Here is a 24,475-nt window from a genome sequence, read left to right on the forward strand (position 1 = left end):
GCAATACATAGGAAAATGCATCTGCCATTTCTGCCATTGCAGAGTGCCATCCCAGAGGTGACTGCTCTTAGTTAAGAGGAAAAAAAAAAAAAAGAAGAAAACTCTTTCTATGAAATGAATGGCATCCTGCGTACAAAAGATATTATGCATATGTTGTGGTGGGAGTGGATGGAAGCACTCTGTTAATTTGCCACAGCTTAGCACTTACAAGCAATGAGGGAGCATGGCAAACAGAAGCTGCAGTTCATGGTCTCTTTTATAGGGGTTCAGGAAACCTAATGATGAGAAGCCGACAAAGACAACAGAATTCAACAGCCCAACCATAAAATGAGCTGCAGGGCTCTCTTAAAGTTGCTAGAACTGCATTCATCCTTCTCACTAGGACTTTTTTTCCCCTCTAAGTGCACAGCTCCTAAGCTTTCATACAAAGGGAAATGCTCTCCTTGACTTTTAAAGCAACATGAAAAACACTATTGTCTGTCCCTTGTAAATCTCCTGGATGGGATTTTAGTGTGAAGTATCCCAGGGGAGGGAGGTTGTTCTGAGAATATAAAGCGTCCATATTGGAGTAACAGAAATAAAAGCTCCTCTTAAAAATGTTGATGTAAATAGGCCATAAGAAGAATTTCTGTTACCCAAAGTAATATTAGGTATTACAAGATAGCACGTCTGAATCAAATTGCTGTGGTCTCAGGCAGGCGTGAGAGGTTACACAACTTGTTTCCTGAGCTGGAAGAAATTTATAATGAGGTTAAATTTTTCTGGCTCTGTAGTTTTGTTATTCACTCTTACTGTTCACTCTTGGTATCCCTTCAGAAGCAGTGGGATGGTGAAGCTGGGCTCAGCAGACAGGTTCACCCCATGAGCCTAGACCTGCATGCTCACTTTGCATCTTCTGTAGTAGGAGTGGACTGGTCTTAATTCCTCATCCCTAGGATAACAAGGTCAGCTTTGCCTACCCAGCTAAGAAATGTCAAGTGGTTTTGTTTGATTCAGTTTGCTCTTTGCCCAGGGCAGGCATTTGACTACCTCTGCTTTACTAATCCTCTTTACAGTAATCAGAGTTAAAGGAGCCCTTGGTCTTCAAGAGAGAATTGAGAAAGGCTTCACTGCACAACAGCAGGCAAATTTGCTTTGTCTCCGGGTGGGTTGCCCAATTAATCTCTTAAATACACTGGTTTTGCAATGTTTTTTCACTGCTCATACTTGTGACTAAACTTGAAGATCGTTTCCTCCCACCCCTAACTAATCCACCTCTAAGCCAGAGCACGTCATCTTTGTAACAGTACACTGTGCCACTTTGTTGGTGTCTGAGGACAGGAAGAAGAGAAAATACTGATATAGCTGAAATTCATGGTCACTTAACTCCCCTTAATGTGGTCTGTTTTTCAGCTGGAAACTGAAATCCAGGTGGGTTTTGAAGATGTTTGTCTCTTCCCAGTAATCAGTTAGATCGAGGCCATTTTACATGCATATAGCTCTGAATAGCTTTGGGCAGCTCTTCTGGGGAGTGGTATTATGCTCATGTTGTGTAGCTTCTCTGGGCCTCATCAAGAGAGCAGGCCTGTGGGAGGTACTTGGTTTATGGCCAAGAGCATCCATTGCACTGTGCACATAGCTTTCCCCAAGGAGCTTGGCTTCCCTGGGTCACATGGTGCTGGTGGATCAGGTGCTAATGGGGAAATCTTGAAGTCCTGCCCAAGTGGAGTTAGACCAGAGCATGAATATGCAAAAATCCGAACAGGGTTGTAAAAAAACACGAAGTTGAGTGTTGTCTTTAGATCCCACCTGTGTGGCTCTGTTGTCAATGAAAAAGCAATGGCTCACAGTGAGTAATTGTCATTAATTTCAAGGAGTCTATGCTGTGAGCTGAAGCCCTTTCTGTAAGGGCAACAGTGAGATATGTACTGATCAAGCTGCAGGTGTTGTAGCAGCATGTCTGGTTTCACAATTAGCTCTCTTCTTGTTTTCACACTTTTCTTTAAGCCTTTTCTTTCTCCTTCAGTAGCATCCAAGCTCTTCCTCACAACTGATATTAATCTTGCTAGTCTATCGTTTCTAGCTTTGTCTTCTGACCCTTTGTTCCTTGCCTGCCCTGACTCAGTTCAACTGAATTGATTTTTGTTTTCATTTTGTTTTCAGTTCCTTTGTCTCAGAGATGCCCTGTGCTTGCCTTCCTTATCCTTTTGCCTCTGCAGTAGCTGCTGCTCTAAGGAGCCTGCATTCATGTGTGGCTAGGACTTGGCTGCTGAAAACTCTTCTTTGACATGAGGGCACCTGGATGAAATTCTTCCTTTGCCTCTGAATAGTTTGCTCACCTGTTTTGTGTGTGTCAGAGTATTGTGTACACGTTTATAAAGAGTCTCCTTGACTTCTGCCGCTTAAATCTCCTTCGGAGGGCAAGTAGAAGGGACTCATGATGAAAGCAAGTTCCTCCCTGAGAGAACAGCACCTTTGCTGAGGTCATCTTTGCTCTTTCAATGTGGTCCTGGTTTGCACTCTAAGGTTTGAGAGAAGGGGGTAATGGGGCACATGCTCCAGCCCAAAGTAGACATACGTGCCTTACCAGTCGTGCTTAATGTTATCTTGAAAGAAATATAATTGTGCAAGTTGTTTTGATGGATAATACTTGGACAAAATTCTATTAAATGCTTTATGGACAATGAATTAGATCATGGGTTTGGGATCATAGAATCTTAGAATCACCAAGGTTGTACAAGACCTCCAAAATAATCTAATTCAACCATCCACTTACCGCCAATATTTCCCCACTAAACCATGTCCATTAGTACAACATCTAAACATTTCTTGTATACCTCCAGGAGTAGTGACACAACCACCTTCCTGAAAGTCACCTTGCCCAGGAAAATTGGGCCCTAAGAGGTAGGAATGGCTGCTAAGTAACCATTTCCAGATGTGCCCCATGGTGCCAAGCTCAAGGGTCTGGTATCTTATTACCCCTTGCTGAGCATGTAATACAATCTACTCATCTGTCTTCTGACATAGAGATTAGTTTTAATATTTGCTTTTTCTTTATGTAGTAAATGATTGGAGATGGCTGAAACGCTAGTTAATTTTTTTAATTCCACAGTTTTTCAAAGAATGCTTTATTAGTAATACTGTGAAAACTCACTTTTGTATTTTTTTTTTTTTTAATCTTGTATTCTTGTCTCCCTTCCCACATTTTTGTCACTTTATCACTGAGGGAAGGAAATATGAAGGGGAGAGGGGTTGGGAAGGGAAAGAAAGAAAAAAAAATCAACTATTGATTTGTTTTCACAGTTAAAAAGGGGAAGAAAGGAAAAATGTGTAGGACTTCTTTATGACAAAAACGTTTCCTTCCAAAGTTAGAAGAAAAATTCGATTTTGAGCCAGCACACAAAGTATTTAAAAAGTTGAGTCCTGCCTTATGTTATGGTCAAACATAAGCCAGGTTTTTGTGTCATTGCAAAACAGATATATTATGAATAATAACAGTATAGCGAGTCATGACACCAAAGTAAGAACAGGAGGATACAGATTCCTTGCTGCAAAACAAGCCAGTCAGGCCTTTTGAGCTTTGAGCAAAACCTGCTCTAGTGTGAGGTGTCCCTACCTATAGTAGGGGAGCTGGAACTCAATGGTTTTAAAGGTCCCTTCCAACCCAAACCATTCTATGAGTCTGTGATCTGTCAAATGGTGGCAAAATTGAAGAGCGGAGCTGCAAAAATACCTTCTCCCAAGAGATGGTACAAGAGTACCATGCTTTTAAAGTTATGTCTGTCTTCTTCTGGGAAGGAGTGGGGAATAGCAAGCTCTGCTCTCCTGGGTGAGAACTAGAATCCCTTGGAAATTAACTCGTAATTCACTGCAGGCAGGCTGGCTGCTCTGCATTGGATCCAGCAGCTGCTGTAAGTGGCTTTGAAATAAGCCTTTACTCCACAGTGCTCGTGTTAGTCTGCGGTCTCAGCTTGCCTGGTGTTTTCAGTGGCACTCCTTCCCTTCTGATTCCCTTCTGATGCCTCTGATTTTTTTTTTTTTTTCCTTCTTCATGACAATTTCCCTGGAGGCTAAGGATAAGAGCAAAATAACACCTTGACATTAGTTTATGTGGTCATAGTGCTGCTGGAGTCTAAACCCATTGCTGCTAAGTGCTTGGGGAGAGGTTCTGTCTGAGGGCTTGCTGGCACTTGAGAGTTCATTTGCATCGAGGCAGGCTGTGAATGTAGAGTGTGGTAGATTATTTCTTGAGAAATTCTTATTCTGGAACAAGAGCATCTTATTATTCCTACTTAGTTTAATATGCTTCAAAGTAGATTCTGCAATAAAAATGTCTCCAAACAGAGTTCCTAAGGAAATGTTTTCTTCCTGAAGCAGCAACAACAAAGCTCCTCAGTCTTAGAGAAGCCCTGAGAGTTATATCTTGCTAACTTCTTCCCTAGTGCTCTTCAGATGGAAATGTGTACTCCTTACCTGCCTGGAGAATTTTACCTCTTCATGCAGAGATGCTCATGGCAGACCTACTCATGTGAGGACAGTTTGCTCTCTGAACATTCCATCTTCATTGTTAATTACCGTCAACTTCAGAATATTCAGTGCAGCTTCATTTTCACAACAAGGCTTTCTTTGGAGGGGGGGTGGGGGCTTACAACTTATTCTGCTGCTTAGCAGCCAGGAGCTCATCTTAGCTCATAGAGAGTGGCCCTCATTTATTTCTGTAGGGCTTATTCTTGCCTGGATACCATGCACTGTAGATAAAAAGAGATCCCTCTCCACTGGTGAGGAGTAAAGCAAAGCTGTTGCAGTATTGTTTTTTTTTTGTTTTTTTTTTTGTGTAGAGATATGGTTACTTTTGTTGCTGTTTTTTTTTTTTTTCTTTTTTCTTTTTTTTTTAATAAAGATTAAAATCACAGGAAAAAAGCATTTTCTTCCTGGAGCCTGGTGTAAGCAGCTATCCAACAAGTCCCCTCCAGCAGCTCTGGAAGCAGCCTGAGGATGTACATCTTTCATCCTGAATTCAAGGCGAGAAAATTCAGATGCAGCCAGCAATTTCTTGGCCATTGTATCTTCCCAGAGGATTAGGATTTTGTTGAATAAATCTCTCTCTTGTTTTTTTCCTTCAGTCTGGTCAGCCCATGAGTCACCCAGAAGTAGTTCGGATATTTCACACAGTCCCTACTTTCATTGTCTGCAGAGACTGAAGTTACAGACTTCGCCGTGCATGTAAGACTTCTGTTTCATCTCAGTTTAGATCAGAATTGCTGTGCCTACCACCGACTCACATGTATCAAGGGGGAAATGTTTGCAGGCCTACTTTTCTCTCACTGTTGGTTTTACCCATGTGGCACTCTCAGATGTTTTTCTGTAGTGCAACCCCACAGAAGGTAGAGTGCTGGCACTAGATTCAGGAGGAAGGTAGCCATATCTTGCAAAGAGTGAGGTCAGCTGTGATGCTGATTCCCCTTTTATGTTTCTTGTGACCAGAAGCAACCACAGGGAAGTATAAAGTTACTCTTTATTGAATCAGCAGGTCTTCTCTTTTTGTTTTCGGAATTTAATAGGTGTCCATTTTAGAGGTACCTATTAGGTTTCGATGGGTGACAAGAGAAATGCACAGTGCCTGTGGACTTTGTTCTGCCCCACTTGGCTTCAGGAGTCTTACAAGTGACTTTGCCTGGGTGGAAACAGATGGGCTGCCTTGCACCTTTTTAGCTGTTTTTTTATAGAAGGACTGGAAAATCCAATAAAAGTGAAGTGATATGCACTGCAAGCCTAGTAGAGTAGAAATCAATGAGGCAACCAAAAGGTGCCGTTATAGATGATTTAGTGTAAGTATTCACGTCAACAATAATAGAAAGTGATCACTTATCCCTAGAGGGGGAAGGAGGGCAAAAAACCTCACAGGTTTTCTGTGGAGGAGGGCTGTCATCATTAGAATCTGGAGAATGTATTCTTTTTTGTACTTGAATTGCAAAGCAGCAGCTCCAGTAGAGGCCAGGACCTGGGGTTCAGTCCTGAGGAGTGAACTCTTTGGTTCTACTCTTCAGCTGAGCAGGCTGAATCTCTGAGCTGGAGCACAAGAAGATGCAGTGTGTGCTCCTTCCCAAGTTCCTGTAAGCTCAGATTCCTGATTCTTTTTGAATCCCTTTTGTGTATCCCACACTGAGGGGCTCAGGGCATGAAGGCACACAGGACCTGGACGGATGGCTCATTCCTCATGTGCTCTTGCTGCTTTCCAGCATTGTGTGCTCTATGTCCACACAAGCAGAGCTGGTCATACCAGCAACCTGTATAGCCAAGTGTTCCACTTGTAAGCCAAAGACAACTGTCACTGGGTTATTAAAGGTGAAGACAACTTAGTAGAGATGATCCCAGATATGCTCTTGTGCCTCTCCACAGCTGAAGGAAACTGGAAAGGATAGTTGTGGTTGACTTTTATGCTCTATCATATGGCTTAGTGTTCCTGTCTACTTCATACCTATTGCTCCAGGATCTCTGCTTGACTGAGCAACACACGAGCAGATATTGGAAAGCATTTTTAGAATGTGTTTAAAATTACAGATTTTTCATTTTTCCTAGCATTATTTATGCAATGCCTTTTTCTCCTTTTTGCTGTGTATTTGATTTTCATATGTAAATATATTCTGTCTCTCTCTAGAGAAATCTACCTTTTGCCTTCTTGCTTTGCAGTACATTTTTGCTTAGGCTGATCTATCTATCTTCTTATGTAGTTATTATTTGTCTTCTGTAGACTTGTATAGACCTTATTTCAGTTAATACTGTAAGAGTAAGAGCAAACTGTGGCTGCATATTTGCATTTAATATGCAAAAATGTATTATATGGTACGTCCTGGAGGGAAGCATTAGGTAGCTGTAGTTCATTCTTCCATTTCCATCACCCACCTTTGTTAAACTAAGCCAACTGGGAGTCTGAAGGGTTCCCAGAGGAAGGCAGAGCTGCCAAATATTGAGGAGGTAGCTCTGGGAATGGGGTGCTCGGAGTCCCAGTGAAACAATTCATCAAAAGGCTTGAAAGGAGAAATGACATCTTTGGCTATTCCTTGTAGTCCAGCAAACTTCAGTGGTTTCCAAGTAGAACAAAGGCTGCCTAGTTTTCCCTACATTCATAAAAGAGTTTATTTTCTTTGCTTATGAGTTCTGCTGGGAATGTTTTTCTGGGTTCAGGAGACTTTGGAAACTTCACACTTGTGGTGTGGTCCCCTTGTTGGTCCCTGAAGAGTTTCTAACTTTCAGATGTCCAGCTGTTATGGAGGGGGAAGAAAATTGTCATGTTCCAGCTAGTGTGGGGTTCAGACTGGTCCTGGGTGGAGCAGCAATAACAAAATAACCTAGATATTGCTCTCTGTAAGACTCTTCAAATAGAAAACTGGAGAATGAAGGGATTTTGTTTCTTTTTCTCCTCTTTGTTCTGTGCAAACATGTGCATGGGTATGCAGCTGAAATTCCCATTCAGTGCCAGGAGCAGAACACTGATGTTTTGTAAGTTGATAGTGATAGTAGGAAACAATGCCTGAGTTAACTCTGCAAATGAACATGCCTGCTTAATTTCTTGTTCACGCACTCAGGATCTTCCTATTTTGCTTGCATTTTTTTCCCTCTTGCCATCGAAGCACTGTCCTGGGTTGTGACCCTCTTATACAACATGGAAGGCAGAATCTCCTGCGTATCAGTTCAATTCTGAGGCTTAAATTGTAGCTGTATTTAACATTTGTTAATTCTGTAAAAATTGAGGGCCATAATCCAGCAAATGTTTTTAGTGCTGTCTGGGAGGACTTGCACTCACGGGAAGGACAGACTTTGAATAATAATGACCAAACGCATCATCTTCTGCAACAACATTTTTAGAACGATTCTGATAAATCCCAAGTAATTCATTAATAAAGCAAGATCATCTGATTCCTGCAGTGTTTCCCCAGGAACTCTATTGTTTCTTCCCAGGAGGAAAAGAGACATCATCTAGGGGATGTTGATCGACTCATTTTGATGCAAAGAGAACTTCAAGCTCCTTACAGCATATTAGGAAAATTAAAGAAAACAAAGCCACCCACTCAGGCTGTGCTGTGCACAGAATTTATAAACTCTTCAGGCAATCCTGCAGCAGCTGCATGCTCTTGCTGCTATGTCCTCTCTTTGACAGCCTGGCATATTCTTTCAAGTTGATTCCACAGGTTTTGCTGTTGTTCTAGTTCTCCTGGAGATATTTATGAGTGTCCATGTGACCTGGGGGAGATTAGTTTGTAGTTAAGCAAGCGACATCAGCCATCAGGGTAATTAAGCAGCTGAAGAAAGGGCTCATCTCTGCAGAGGTCAGGAGGCAGTCTGCTCCCTTCTGTTCATTCCGGCACTTTTTACCAAACAAATCCAGCCCTGGTCTCATTCTGCTTTCCTGTGTGAGTCTGATTATTATTATTTTCAAATTTAGTGGAGATCTCATTACTGTAAGGAAGCGAAGAAATGGATACACTGAAATAGAGGGAAAGATTAAGCTGATACACCACCTGCACTCACATTGAGTACCATGTGCTGTGCTGGGTGGAGGTGGATGTTGCCATTAACGTCCTGCTGCTTCTCTGACCAAATGTTCAAGCAGCCTGCTGCTGCCACGAACCCCTATGCTGGAAGCTGTTGAGGATCTCTGTGCCTTTTTCTAAAACCTGAAAAATCAATGGCATCAAAATGAGTCCTGAGGCCATAAATTGTTGGTTCCAATGAATGAGGCAAAGGCTCAAACTGCTAAGTTCCTCCAGGTCTCCAGGTGTTAAATAACTGCTACAACATCAAAGCAAATCTCAGGGCTTGCCAGAAGCCTGCTTTGTCAGGGTAACCTTATGTAAAATACAACCTAGATGATGGTGGTCTTTTGTAACAGGATATTTCTTGTGGTCTTGTTCCATCATCCAAATTCTGTTTACTAATTTTATTTTTCAAGCAGGGTGAGGTTCTAGTTATAATAAAGAATGTGGAAAGTTTACAAAGTAAAAACTAGACCTGCTCTCACAAAATGTTTGATTGCCTCTTTTGTGGTTGATAGCTTCAACAGACAAATTCAGAATGCCACATTTTACCTGGGATGATGCTGTGTGATGCTGAATACCACCTATGGTTTGTGGAACACATTTAGTGCTCCTTGATTTGTATGGAAGAAAAGATGACAGTAGTGCTGAGAGTACTCAAGCTTGCATTTCTGAAGTGTCCAGCAATTCTCACTGTCTCAATTGCTAGAATGTTTTCTGCCTTCTGTTCTGCTGGTCTGGGTTTTAGGAAGATCTGGGAGAGGGACAGTCAGTAGCACAGACTTCCTGTAGATCTCTTCCAGCTGAGTAAGAATAGAAAAGTTTTCAGGATTTACTTACAATACTTAGCAACTTTTTTTGTTGTTGCTTAATACTTACCGTATTTCCAAGTGTGTTCAGCACTCGTGTTCCATGAGTTTGTTTGCAAAATCCATCTGCTGGTTTTGGCCCCAAAGATACCAGCTTTGTTGCCTTGCAAATCTAGGCATTGCTTTTTCAAGTTAAACTTCATAAAATATCAGGGTCTGGTAACAACCTGCCAACAATCAGCAGTTCTAGAGATCACAGTCTGACTTCTGGTCCCTCACCCTAGCCATCAGGAATGCCAACTTCAATTATGTTTTACTGGTAGTGTATATCTGTATATCTTTTCAGTAACATCAGGATGTTGTACTCTACCCCAGCACCAGCAATCACATATCATCCAAAGCAAGTGTGATTCTTTTTATGAGGAAAGAGCCAAAGCTCATAAAGATACAAAGGAAATCCCGAATACTCACCACTTATTTTTTTCTGCACTAAATTGATTCTACTTCTCTGTTGCTGTTTTTTGTGTTTGACTAGGTGACACTTAGATCCATTCCTCTGCATGGTCTCCCTGCATGAAATACATCTGGAGCACATGTGGTTAGAACTCTTCAGTGTTTTGGGACAGTATTTGAGTGGTCTAAACATAGACATCAAGCAGAAAGCATGGGACAATCAGTGCACATGAAAGATAGATTTATGTAAGAGTATTTCCTTTATGTGAAAACAAAGAGTGTAAGCGTAAGTAAATAAATCCACAAGATATTTTCCAGTCCACTCTATCCCATATGTTCTTAATCAGCAAGCCCATTAAAATGGTCAGGAGGGCCTACCTGGTGGCGTTGTGTGGTCCATCTTATTCAGTGGTTCTCGGTTGTTTTAATGTGGCAAGAAGTTCCCAAATAGTTTTTTTAATTTGTAATCTCAATTTTACTGGAGACTGTAATGGCAGAAATACATTCTGGTTCCATACAGCAGTACAGGATACCTTTATTGTGTTTGGAACGTGATTGAAATACTTGGACCCCAGAATGGCCAGAGTTGTTGGTAATTTTAGAGCTGTAAAATATTAAAGCAATTGTTACTCATAAATTGTGAGGTGCTGATCTGTCCTGGTAGGCCGTCCACTCAGTTGTTGTTGTTCTCAAGCAATTACACACCAAAGAACATATGGGAAAAACCTGGAGGGATGGCGTGGAGGTGAGCAGGTGTGATGCCCTGAATCAGGTCAGGCACTTTCAGAACTGTATGTCTCTGGCAGAATCCATTTGGGAGGCTCTTGATTGCTGTTCCCACCTCTGGCTTTCTTCATCTGGGTTTGTGTTTCAGCCACGCTGACTGCCAGGTTAGTTATTAGTGGGAACCCATGCTGACTGGTGGAGAGGGAGGGAAACAATTTAATTTTTTTTAAGCATTCTTTGAATAAATAACTCCTAGTGCTTAGCAAGCACATTAAAACTTGAGTTAAAATCCATAGTGCCTTGCTCTGCCATTTTAAGCATTTGTTGCTAGTCATTACCAATTCCTTTGCACACAGCCCTAAAGCAGAAGCATGGTTTTCTCTGGAGCTGACATTAGCACTGTTTCATTGGGCTGGCAAAATGCAGTGAGCTAGTGTGTTCCCTGGGAGACTGGCTGTTTTCCATTTATTTCACTGCTCTGGAAACAGGCCTAGCTGTAATGGCCTAACATATCTTAAAACAGGGAAATTACTAATTCAAGTCAGTGAGCATATTTTCATTTTAAAAGAGTAACAAATTAAATAAACTCCCTGCATTTTGCATTTGAGACCTCAGTGTTTCATCTGCTGTAATCTAATTCACCCATTCATTTCCTGCACATTCATTTTATCCCATTATTTGAAATTTCCTTTGCTTTTAATCCTGTGTTTTGAAGAGACATAGAGTTACAGCAGAGAATAGATGAGAGAGCAATGGTAAATAAAAGAATAAACATCCCATAATACAGCTTGATGTGCTCCTAATCAATATGCTTATCACAGCTGAATCCTTGAAGTTAAACATACAACTTTTCTGCCTCTGGTTCATTAAAACTTCTTTAAAGATAGCTGAAATTGGGCCATGTGTGCAATCCATCAGGTAACTGGTGCTGTTTTATTTTTTTTAACAGCTGTGATGGCTGGAGATAATAAAAAATAATAGTAACCCTTCTGAAATGAACCTAGAGATATTTTGAGGTGTTTTCAATCAGTGACACACTCAATCTTATGTAGTGCTAAAATAGTGATTTGTTTGGTTGGGACAAATTGTGTCATGATTAAAAAGTCCTGGTAATCCAGATCAACCAAGCCCTCCACATGTTAGGGAATGCATCTAGGTCACCTTTCTAACTCCATTTTGCTTGCCTCGATTGGGTCCTCTTTGTCTTGTCATGGGTAATGATGTTGCTTAGCCATTGCCTCCTTTGAGAGTTTCATGTCCATGGGAACCATTGGCAGCTTCTCTGTGTTTTCTAGCATTTGATTAGTTTTCACTATGTGGCACCCTCAGGCCTGTACAGTTCTGCTCTGAGCCTATCCTGCAGGGAGATGAAATCTGAGTATCAAGGTGGAGGAAAGGTAGGGTGTGATGAATACTCCCTGATGTCTTAGTGCATGGCATTGCATCCCTCTCTGAGTGTAAGCATTTCTGCTGTGTTTGTGTGCACAGATGATGTCCAGAGAGGGAGTTAATGAAAAACAGGCAGTGTGCTGGATTTTCCCACTCTCGCTAATTGCAGCAACCACTCAGGCATATGCATGCAGATATACATTAGGTTTGGGAGCTGGAAACTGTTAATTTATACTCCAGGCAATGAGATTTCCTTCGTCTAACACTATAACTAGTGTATCTGGTTTATTTTTCCAGTGCTCCTTCACTGCTCATATTTTATTATTTTTTTATGAAACAGACCTTATTTTTGCCACGGATTCCAAAGGAACTTCTGGAAAGGCAAGGAAGACAATTAATAAAGCATCACTTTGGAAATCCATGAATCCCTTTTGTATTGATAAGATTGTTAGGATAAGGTTTCTTGTTTTCTCTTTACTTCTTGTACCACCTCTTCTCCCATTTCTGTCCCAGTGGAAAGCCACAAATAGCTGAGTGGTGGTCTAAGCACTAAGGGGAGGAACAGCACTATGAGAAGGAGTAGGGTCAGCATCTGCAGTGATCCTCTGCTTATGGATCACATGCAATGATCCTTTGTAGAGATAATTTCAGCATCAGCGTGACGTTAGATCATGTCAGTAATCCTGCTGTGAGTCAGCTCTGCTCATTTATCACCATTAAAGTGTGGTGTTTTTTGTTTTTTTTTTGTTTCCCTCTCCACCTCTTGCTGTGGGGTTGAATATTGGAAACACTTCAGGGTGAGGTATTATAGGGTCGTTTCTGGCTATTGACTGTCCTGGGGGCTATTCTGACAGCACAGATCTGCATTCTGCAGCCCCCACATGGCCTTGTTTGGCCTGTGCTGAGTGAGGTTCAGTGTGAAGATGATATCTTTCCTGCCACGCTGGGATGGAGAAGTGTTTTTTATCTGTCATTTTTTCCCCTTTGCAGCCACAAGAAAAGGATGAGGAATGAGCAGACCAGGATCCCTTTTCCAAAACAGAGTTCCTTCATGCCTAATGACAAGACAACAAACCTCACATTCTTGTTTTCCTACTTTTCACAAATGCACGAGCATAACATCTTTCCTATTGGTTTCAGTGTCCTTTAACAGGACATTTCAATATTTATACAAGGATGAGCATTCAGGGCTTCCTTCATATTTATTTTCCAGTGAATATACCATACGTCTGTGTTCATGCTTAAATGTTGTGCTCTCTTTAACATATAGGCTCTGGCAAGCTGACTGTAGGATACCATCAGCTAACCATTCAATGTTAGGAAACGGGTCTGAAAATATTAATCATTTCTTCTTTCTTGTCATATGCTAGAACACAGTCCAGGATACGTTTGCATTAGCAGTTGCCATATTGCATTAGAATCTGTGGTAATTAGGTTTTCAGTAGTAGGAACAGGGCAAATGTATGATATAGTTATACAATTAAATGTATTGTCAGAGTGAAAGGATGTGGTGAGGCAGAAACAGGATAATGCAGGCTTTGCTTTGGAAGGAGCAAATGTGAAGAGGTCATGTTAGAGACAGCAGGAAGTTTAAACAGAGTTTAAAGCAGTTGATTAAGGAAACACCATTTCCGCTGTTCTTTCTGGATAAGCAGAGAAGGTTACTTTGCCACGATACAGGAGGAGGGACGGTGGCAGAGGGTGCTGCTGAAGCACCATAAGCTGGATTAGGGAAGAAAAGTGTCACAGGATCTGGTGTTATGGTAGGTGCGACGTGCTGAGCTGCAGGAGAAATTCCAGCAAGCACATCTGGTCTTGAGAAAGAATTATGGCAGCAACGTGACTCTTAGTAGAGAAGGTCTGGTCCAGATTTGGCACAGTTTCAGTGAAGTTTCTCAGAAAGGACAGATTAAAAAAACAGCAGCTCATTGCTAAGATTTCTAGTATCGTTATGACAGCATATCTAACAGCTTGCAGTTGTCAGCACTGTTTTCCTTTCCCCTGTTTTTACTTCTTTCTTGCCTTCCCCTCACAACAATTGTGGAAAGCTCCTTAAAGTTAATACAAAGTCTGCACTTGGTTTTGTGTGGCCTGTGGATAAGCCTCTTCTCGTGTCATGGTTGATTGCTGATTTCTGAGCCATTCTAGTTCCAGGCAGCATCTATAATTGCATGTTATTATTTAAAAAATGATTATTTTAATTACCAAAAAGTAATGTACCAAAATACTTTCTATTTGTTTGCTTCTTTTAATTGGAGAACTTTTACTTACTTTCATGTGCCCGAATAGGTCTACTCCATCAAGTTCGTTCTTTCATCTTGAAGCGACTTGAAGAGACAATATGCAGTTAATGGGACATTTTCTTTGACCTCTAGCTGTAGAGATTTGTTTTTAAATAATACTTGTCGTATTTTTCATAGATGGTGTGACTGATTCAGATTGGATTATTTCATTTGACCCAAACTGGGGCTGTGGTTCGAAGATCCAACTAATCTGTGGGCAGCCGTTTTTTTTCTTTAATAGCAAACTAATTGGCAGACCAATTAATCTGCTCATCTGTGAAGAGAAAATTTATAGCAATAAGTAGTTCTATTTCCAGAAGTCATTCTCTAAAGTAACATTACAGTGGCCTTGTTTACTTCATGCCCTGCAACATGATCCAGTGCTTCAACAGTAGCACAGGTCAATTAGTGGACAAATTAAGCAATTATTAGCCACTAACAAGGGTGACTGGCATCATTACCCTTCCTGTTTACCAGCAAACTGTTATTTTAATACAAAGATCAACAAATAAATTAGGGCATCTGTTGTATTGCCATGTCTGCCTTGAAGTAAATGATATTAAATGGGCTTTGGTTGCTGCCAAATTCCTAACCCCAGCCTAATGAGATACACTGATATGTCTCTTGCTGATTACAGAAGCTGTAAAATTTAGTTTGTATTGATTTATTAACAAGCCCAAGTTCTCTGGTATAATTTTTTTTTTTTAAATAGTCTGATATCTGTCTTTTTACTTTAAATGTTATTGATCCAGAGCCCTTCAGGTTCCTCTGAAAGACAAAAGTCTATGCTGATTGTATTGATTATTTGGATGCTTACAATAATTTTACGGTGACATTCATGTATGTTTTCATCTGGTGCTTCTCTTGTGCTCCTTGGAGTTGATTTTCTTCCAGGCTAGATTTCTCTTTGTCAGTTATTTTTAACATTTGTTTTGTATTTCTGTCATGGGGTAAGTCTTGGTCAGATTTAAGTAATATGGTCTCCGAACTATGCGAGTAAGCCATTTCTGACTGGGTGAACATAACTGTGGAATGTTCTAATAGATTGAGGATACACTGGGAGATGCTGGGTCTGATTTTCTACCAATCTGCTGTGTGTCCAAGACTAGTCTGTTCCCTCTTGTCTACTGTACCTGGTGCAACAGTGTGTTGTGAAGAGCCAGCATTCACTCATAACATGTTTAGAGCCTTTCATGCTTGGTTAGGGAATAATAATTCACTTTGCAAAGCTGATAACTGCACCTTCTATTGCTGGTTTGCCTTTGCAAGCTCTGTGAGTGTGGATGCATCAGTAACAGGAGGAAAGCAAGCAGAATCTGGACAAGGCTCTTCCTTGGCGTACCTACAGCCAGAGCAAAAATCTCAGACACTGGGCTCTTGTGCCACGTCCTGAATGAGGGATTCCTGTATTGCTCAGTATGGAGAAGAAGAGGAGGAGACTATTTATCTCTCTGTCTACAATTCCTGAAAGGAGATTGTGGTGAGGGGAGCTGCAGGTTGGATACTAGAAAATTAGAAAAGGTCTTTTCCAACCTTAGTGATTCTGTTTCTGGGTGGTTAACTCTTCCATGTCTTAAAGAGAACACAAACAGCTGTAGTGTTTTCAGTCTAGTTGCAAGCTTTTTAAAATTAAAACCAGCATACTGTCTCCAGAACCCAGGACCTAAGTGGAGGATTGAATCCCTTTCAGTAGGTTTGAACCCTCCTGTTGTGCTAACTATGGGTTATGTTTAGACACTGCCAGAGAATGGTCATAGCAGCAGTTTAACTTATCTAAGCCTTTTATGTTTACATACAGGAAACCTGGTTATTTGGGGGTCCAACTGTGTCATTTCTTCTTGTTCTTGCTGTTGTATAATGAGCAAAAGACAGAACACCAGGCCCAATGCAGATCGGTGCTCAATTTCTTTCACTGGGAGGAGATAATTGCAAAAAACATTTCCTGAGCAATATTATTATGTATATGCTAATTTGCCTCAGAAATTCAGGCTTAGTAGCTTTTCCTGTGGAAGACCCAGTTGCAGAAAGGATTTAGTTTTCAGGTTTAGTCGCTAATAGATGAGAAATTTGGTGGTGTTTACAGTCAGATACACCTTGACCACCTTAGGCATTTCAAAAACTTCGTTTTACCCCTTATGCTTCAATAAATTAGAAATAATTCCAATAGCAACATCAATTTAAATTCATTAATATTTGAAATACAAAGTGGGCCTTATGATTTAGCCCAAATGAATTACCAATATAAAGTGTGACATTTGAATCCTGTTTTTATAGAATATTTCAACCAAGACATAAGCAAGTGTTTTTAACCTGGCACATATTTGGATTTTAGTTTGTATTTTTCTAGAGATTTTTACTGCATCGTAAGGAATCAAGTTTTAACTCAACTTTCTGAAGTCAGCTAGTTAGCCCATGCCATTTCTTCTGTGCTGAACTATTGCTTGTTATAGCTATTCTCTAGGGCTTTGCCTTGTCCAACATTAAATGTTTCTGATGACGGGGTTCCACTCTTCCCCTAGAGAGATGATTCCACAGTATAATAGAGCTTGCCATTAGTGAAATTTTACTCATAATCAGCCTTAATTTTTCTCTGCTTAATTTTATCCAGTTACTAGAGCATAGTGATTGATTTATTCTGGGGAAATTCAGTAAATTGTTCTTGCTTCACAGGATGGACATTATGATAAATATCAAACTGTCATGACCGATCTGTGGGTGTCCTGAGATTACACAGGAACTCAATTTATCTCGACATTTGTTCCCTGGAAACCATTCCTGTCAGTACAAACTCAGTGGGAGAATAAGCAATGAATGGAACTTCTAGGCTGCCTGCCTCCTGCCCCAGTGCCAACCTTGGAGCAAGGAGAGGATGAATTACTCCCTGAGCGCAAGCTTAGAGGCAGGAGCCCTGGTGGGGTCTGGTGCTGGATGTGCCTGGAGGAAGGATTTTAGGATCTGTCATTTGCCTTGCTGCCACAATAAAGGATCTGCCTTGATGAAGTGGAGTTGCTCCTGGTTTGTATGGGTGTAAAGCAAGTGAGGAATCTGACCTTATGAATTCCAAACTGTCAATCCCACAGTTTTCCCTGTGCCTGGTACAGAGTTGATGTAACTCTCCTGAATATAGTAGGATATTTTATACCTCTTCACACATTCAGATGACCTGATCTCTGTGTTGAGGGTAGATCTAGATACCTTCTTGAACAAATTTGAGGCGGTTCAGGTCAACGGATTGCCACTCCTGAACTGAGTGGCATTACATGCCCATGTACATACGTGCTGGTCATGTAAGGTGCTAAATTTAAACTAGTCATTTGTTCTCAATTTTACCACTTAAGAGGAAAATGTTTGCTGTGATTGAGCTGATGAGGAGTAACTTGGCTGGTTCTAATGTAGCGGTCATGCTGTACTTGAGTATCAAGGTGGGCTAAGGATATTTATTCTTAATGTTGTTATTTCGGGGGATTTTTTTGTTTTTAAGTAAAAAGTGCTATGTGATTGCCAGTGGCTGGTTATGTTTGAAGCAGAACATTGTCAGGAAGCAAGAGAAATGATCATTTTAATCTTTTATATGTGAGTTTTCAGATAGATACCTGGAAATTATTGATGCTATAAACCACTCTCTTCAAGTTCATCTTTTGTTTTTCTCAGGTATAATTGATTTCCTTGTGAGCCAGCATCCTGTTGCAAAAGTACTGAGAGACCACCTGGTGTTCAAGATTGCACCTATGCTCAATCCTGATGGAGTATACCTAGGAAATTACAGGTATGATATGGAGAATTAATCTCTATATTGTTATATCTACCTTATACACCCTGTTCTTTTTTGTCACCAAATGGCTTATTTTCATTCCTTTCTTTTAAACTGGAGGTTCCCATGTGTCTGTAAAGCTTCCTGAAATTCCCATTGAGGAAGGGGACACAATGGCAAATTTGTTTTCATCTAGGGGTAGACAGAAACTCCCCAAGATAGAAGAGTATCTGCTCTGCAAGCCTCCTTTATGTATGGGAGCTGAAGTCAGCATGGAGCTAGACCTCAGCTATGTTTTATAAACACATTCGTTATGCTGCTCATCCGCATCTCTGTAAATGTGTCAGTCAATCACAGTTTCCTTCAACTACCCAGATCATCCATTAAAGTCACAGATTTCAATCTATTATTGTATTGTAGTAGATAGTGATACATAGAATGGAATAATCACCCACCCTATGCTAATTTTGCTTCATTTTAGTATTTGAATTACTGCTTTACCTCCTCCTCCATTGACAACATACCCAGATAATCTTTTGTTTTCCCTGAAATTGTTTGTTCCTTATGCATTTATTTACAAAATAGATGTGCTGCTGGAGGTGATAATGAAAAGCAGTTGATAAGCTGATGATTAGTTTGTGGGGGCAATTACATCTACCACATAGTCCTCTGGAGAAACCGTTGAGAATTGTAATATAGTGTATGCGGTTTTGCTTACAGTGCAAGACTAAATAACACTATACTCTGAAGCCAGGCTACTTTGAGGTTTGATCTAATTAGGTTTTGCATTGCTAAGCAGAATAAGACTAGATTATTGTGTGGATGGGGAGACCATTGAGGAAGAAGATAGAAATTGCAGAGTTTGGTGCTGCTGGCTCTGCTTTTTGTTTTCAGGCGTGATTCTCAGTCCGCCTGTGCTTTGTTGCTTCCTAAACTGAAGTAGTAGGAGACTGCTTGGGTAATTTCACCACATTTATGCAAGTTTTGTATGTGAAACTTCCAAGGACAAACAGTCACCCTCCAGCTACACCGATACTCACTCAGCTCAGCTAATCTGAAAACAGAGAGCAATACTGCAGCAGTGGTGTCTCACAGCACCAGGAATTTATTGTAATGGCTGTGTCACCATATAGGAATGGCTCTACAATCTGATACTACATTATCTTGTTGCAGGTGCCCTGCACCTAGGCAAGTCCAGTTGCAATTAAGTAGCTTTCTTTTCCTGCCATAAATTCACCTGCCCTGTAGGTTTTTCTCCTGCATTGTTATTTATACCCTTTGAGAGGCATGCAGCTTTAGACATGCATATGGCTCATAGCCTGAAAGGCCATCTGGGAACCCAGGTATTACGAAAGGGCAAGTGAATTCATCTGGAATTGCTGAGCCTGGTATTATACTATTGTTTTAGCCTTTCATGATATGCAGAATTTTCAGCCCTCCTGAACTAAAAGGACTTTTAATGAGGTAGCTGGAAAAGCATTTGATTTCCTTGCAATTCTTCACTTTATTTACAAAAGGCCTAATGTAACTAATAAGTTAAAAATGAGGGTAATAAGCAAAATACTACCTATTATCTTGAGAAGAATATTAAAAAGCCTAGTAATGTGCCGGCGTTGTAGTTAACTATTGCTGAGTGAATAATTTACAGCAAACACTTTATTTCCTGCTCATCCAAAATCCACAAGCACATCAGAATTTATTTGCTTGAATTTGCTGGATGAATTTAAAGGAAAGAAAAAATCTCTAAGGATCAATTGCTAGTATTTGAAAATTTAACTCTTTGGCTTCTCTGTGATTGACTAGATAAGTCTGTTTTATCTCTTTTGGTCTTTGTTCGGATTAGCACATAAATAGAACTTTCAGAAATCTTCAACGTGGCATGGTATAACACAGAGGTATCAGCTGGGGGCAACCCTCTTTGGCTTGCAAACAAGGTTTGTGGTGCCATAGGCAGCAAGAGCATTTCTAGTCATTTGAACTTCTCTTTCCTGTTATCTCCCTCTCTCTCAAAGCAGCAGCTACTGACTATTTCTTTGGTTCACTGGAGGTGCGTGTTCAGAGCTATGCAAGTTAAGATAATGAAATGGGTAATTAAACCTCACGCTTGAGTTTGTAAACTCATCCTCTGCCATGGGGAGAAATTTTGTTTTAACCCCAGCGCTATACAGCTTTATACGGTTGGCAAAGTATGCTGTCAGATGGACTTTGCTGTCCTCTGAAATCCCAAGTGCAGTGAGCACTGTTAGAAGTCTGACTGTGTCAGCAGTTCTTGTAGAGTGGATGGGATGTACTAGTTCTCATGTTCTGCATACACATTTGCACAGGTAATATGGTAACATTTGGCTGATGGGGTTTTCTTTGTTGTTGCTTTCGGAGGTGAAGGACTCTTGTGGATGGTGTGTCCCTGTGCAATTCTCTGAAATACTTTTTTTTCCTTTGTTCTGAGTTGCTTGTGAACTAAGGTCTAGGAGTTTAAGCCAAAACTGCAACAATAATACCAATAATTGTCTATTATCTATAAATTGTTGCTCATTCTCAAGGGAACAGACCAAATAGGTTGTGATTCTACAGGGGCTTTCTTGTGGTGAAATGTTCATAACCAGCAACAAGTGAGTTTAATATCATGGCTATAAAACATGACTGCTCGCGGCACAGAAATACCTGTGAGGGATGTTGTTTCTATGTTGCACATACTTTGAGGGGGCTCTAAAAGAAACCATCATGGGACTGAATGTCAATTCCTTTGATATCCGGTTTAATGCAAAAAAAAAAAAGATTGCTAAACTTTACTGATGTATTCAAGTATGTGCAAGTGTTTGGAAAGTATACTTGTGGGCCCCATACAGTTGGGAACAAAAAGCCAAGGGTCATTCCTAGCTAAAACAGTAGCTCTTTAGCATGACTGTCCCTCTGTTCTGGCAGGTGATTTGTTCACAGTTCTCAACAAAAGTGAAAGACCCTTTTTGATGAGGATGGGGCATAACTTTTTTTTTTTTTTTTTTTTTCATCAGTGAAAAGATCATGGCAAAAATAAGTATATTTGTGTGCTTCTCCATCCTTCTCTGTTGAATTAAACTGTGAAACAATTTCAGAAAGCAAAGGAATACTGCTGTTGAGAAGAGAGATTTCTTGACTTTTCTCTACTTGTGCTATAGCATTATCATCTTCTGAATCTATTACCATCCCCAGGGAGGTGGAGTTAGACTAAGAAAAAAATGTGTTCTTGCTTTAAAAGTCGTGCATCCCCAGGCTTGGCCTGAACTTTCCTTTATCGAGAGCTTGTTCTTAAGCTGGCATTCTGCAGTTAAATGCTGAAATGTGTCCCTGCAGGCAAGATGACTGTACCACACTGTCTTAGATTAGTTCCAATTTGTCAGTCTCACCTTCCAGAGATTAAACCCCATACTAGCACCAAAAGGGATGTATTTCTTAGTCTGGGCAGATCTTCACTGAGATGTCTCAGAAATGCCATGACAAGGTGCTTGAAATACCCTGTTTTCTGAAGGCTTTGTTTGACCCACTAATGCTCCCTTCCTTAATGTTTCTGCATTGCCTTTGATGTTTTAGCTGTAGCAGTGCCACCCTTCTCTAAATTAAAGCCATGAATTAGCTGAAATGTTCTAATACGTCATCAATAGGGTTGATGGTAGAAGAAGGTACAGTCCTTCTGTCTTGATTGTAGGGGCTTCAAGAGTTTGTGTGGATGGGGGAAGAGGGCACATGCCAGTTCTGATCCTTTCTTGTTTCACTGTCAGGTATGATGGTTCTAAAGCCAATAAAGTCTCCTACTTGCTTGTGTGAGGGTTCAACAAAACAATTTGTTGGTTGGAAAGGAGGCCAACCCTACTGAGATTGGAAAGCCAAATTCACTGTAGGTGGTGGGAGAGTTCATACGTAAATGAGAGCTGTTTTGTCATGAAATGTTTTGGATAAATGGCATATTTTAGCCCTGGAAATATGGTTTTGTAAAAACTTGAAACTGCTTGCAGAAGTGGGCTAAATTTGACAGTTTGTTCTGTGTGGGGGAAAAAAAGTGAGAAAGGAAGGCTTAAAGAAACAAATTGATTAGTTTTATCATTTTCTAAGAAAAATCTTTTGTTTATTTAATACTGACATGATCTGCTTAAAAACTCTTTTGGTAAGATCCCTATTGAAGAGTCTGAAATAAAATGAGAAACTTTGCTTCAGATCAAATTAAATACTTCAGATTGATCCTACAAAGGTTTTTTGTGAACTTTATTTCTGTGACTAATAGTCCAAGTGAAACATTGATGTTCACATGTAATGGCTGAAGGGTCATTTGACAGTAAAAGCATAAGAAGATTTTATCCAAAACGTCTTTGAATTAGAACTAGATCTTGTAACATTGGGTGGCTGTCTTTGGTCTTTGATATTAACACTTTCAGATTATATATATATATATTTATATATATATATATATATATATATATATATACCCACATACATAATTGTTCACTGTTCACAGTGGCTGGATATGCCACGTCATCATACTATATCACTTGACTTCTTGCGAGACATGGCTGTTCATGTGCATGTTGACATTTGCCTAACATCTCTTGATTATTTTTCATGTGGTTTTTTTTTTTTGATGGGAAAGGTTTTTTTTTTTCTACCTTCATTTCATGAATGTGAAACACACGCATTGCTTTGAATTGAAAAACTGAGTATCTCAGATGACAAGATGAAGCTCTCGATGGAGTTTATTTTTCCTAATTAGATGTTTGTCATTGTGTATTCTATATAACAGCATATAAGTAAACAATCATGGGCCTTTTGAATAAATTTATTGGTTTTATTTATGTTACTGGGCATAAAAAAATCTATAATTACCAGGTACAGCCGCACTATAACTGGTATTTAATGACAATTACTTTTTGTTACCATAGAAATGAGTCCAAAGTAGTTACCTATAATTTCTCATTCCCAAACCTCACACATGTTGTATTGCAGTATTACCATAGTAATTGCCTATTAGTCATCATAAAATAAGCAGTTACCCAGAAGATATCAGGATAGTGTGAAATTTCTCATCTCCTTCAAAACTTGCAGCACATGCCGCTTCTCGTCTGCCTTCAGTGGGATTTTGCTTGAGTGACAAAAATGTTGGTGGTACATTAACTCAAGGGATGAAAGGATGTGATTGAGAGAGAATTATACTCTAAAAATACACTGCTGGGAAAAGTATGTTCCGTACCCTGAAAATATAAGACTGTGTCGTATTATTTAAAAGAAAAAAAGAGGCATTTTTCAACCGCATGAGATGGAGATTTGTTCCTCGCTATGAGTTTTCTGTTTTTTTGTTTGTTTGATTTTAATCCTCCTGTGACCAAACCAGAGGTTATATATCTGCAAGGGTCTGTGAGAACAGCCGTGCTGCATCAACCTCACAAGTTCAGTTTCCACCAGTGCAGCAGTGGATGGTGCCAAGGGAAAGGTTAGAGCAGGAGATGCTTATAGTGTTCTTTGTCACGTGTACTTTCACAGCTTCCCGTACTTTTCCTTTTCCTGAGCTGATGGGATTTCTCTTTCATTAATCCATCTCTCTAGTACCTGTCCAGTTGAGCTTGGATAAGGGAAGTGCTGGCACTTGTTCTCCTCTGGCTCAAGACTGTTCAGCTTCTGCCCCATTGTGGGAAGCACTGCCTACATGAGGCTGCTGTCAGCTTCACCCACTACTCAGTGGCCTCTCTTTCTCTTTGCTTTTGTTCTTAACTTAGATTGCAGATTGCTCAGGGCAGTGAGCTGCTTTCTCTACCTGCCTATGTCACATTTAGCATCAGCCATTTCTTTGCATCACCTTCTTCCTTATGGAGGTGGGAGGGGATGAGGCATGGCAGAAGAGAAAGCTTTCCCTCCCCCAGCTTCTGCTCGAAATTAAGGAATGTTCAGAAATGGTCTGTGCTGTCCTTCTCCCTGGTCATTGGGATCTATTGTGGATTTTCCAGAATGTGCTGAGTTGGGGACATGGAAAGCAGAGTCTGAAGTGGTTCCTCAGTTGTGATCAGGCGTGCTTTAGGCATCAGCACTGGAAAAGTCCAGGAAGGCAAAGCAAGCAGTGAAGATTTTCTCTTCATAGCGCTGTTGTTCCTCTCTTGCTTTAATGCTTTCTTTCCACTGTGGTTCTTATTGCCCCAAATGCTAGAGTCATAGAACAGCGATCGTGGTTACTGGCTTTGGTCACTATTAATTTAAACAAACAAACAACAAAAAAAGTTTCCTTTTGTTTAAAAATAAAATAAAATAAAAAGTGGTCATCTTTTATCTTAAAACAAATACCAGGTTTGCAAGAGGGTTCCTATCTACTGCCATTGAAAATGCTCTTTATATTGATGTGGTAACTGCTCATTTAAACCATATTACAGCTCCTGAGTATTTTTCAGTTGCTATTGATGTGACAAATTCTCTTGCACAGAGGACTGCACCAATCAATAGAGTCAGTGTATGTGCTTTAACAACAAAACCACTTGCCTTGGGGTTCCAGTTGAATCTGAACCTTTTAGTAGCATTAAATAAAGCTATATTTATTTTGCT

The 24,475-nt window shown here is 40.3% G+C and overlaps 1 protein-coding gene across 2 annotated transcripts in view; it reads left to right on the plus strand.

Moving 5' to 3' along the window:
- BEND5 (BEN domain containing 5) overlaps positions 1-24,475 on the plus strand; it is an 851,759-nt gene that overhangs the window by 651,371 nt on the left and 175,913 nt on the right. For both annotated transcript variants that reach the window (XM_048944758.1, XM_048944759.1), the window contains exon 8: positions 17,824-17,938. In XM_048944758.1, the coding sequence (XP_048800715.1) occupies positions 17,824-17,938 (115 nt within the window). The remainder of the gene's footprint in view (positions 1-17,823; positions 17,939-24,475) is intronic.

Source organism: Lagopus muta, chromosome 5, assembly GCF_023343835.1.
Source record: "Lagopus muta isolate bLagMut1 chromosome 5, bLagMut1 primary, whole genome shotgun sequence".
In the NCBI taxonomy this organism is placed as follows: domain Eukaryota; kingdom Metazoa; phylum Chordata; class Aves; order Galliformes; family Phasianidae; genus Lagopus; species Lagopus muta.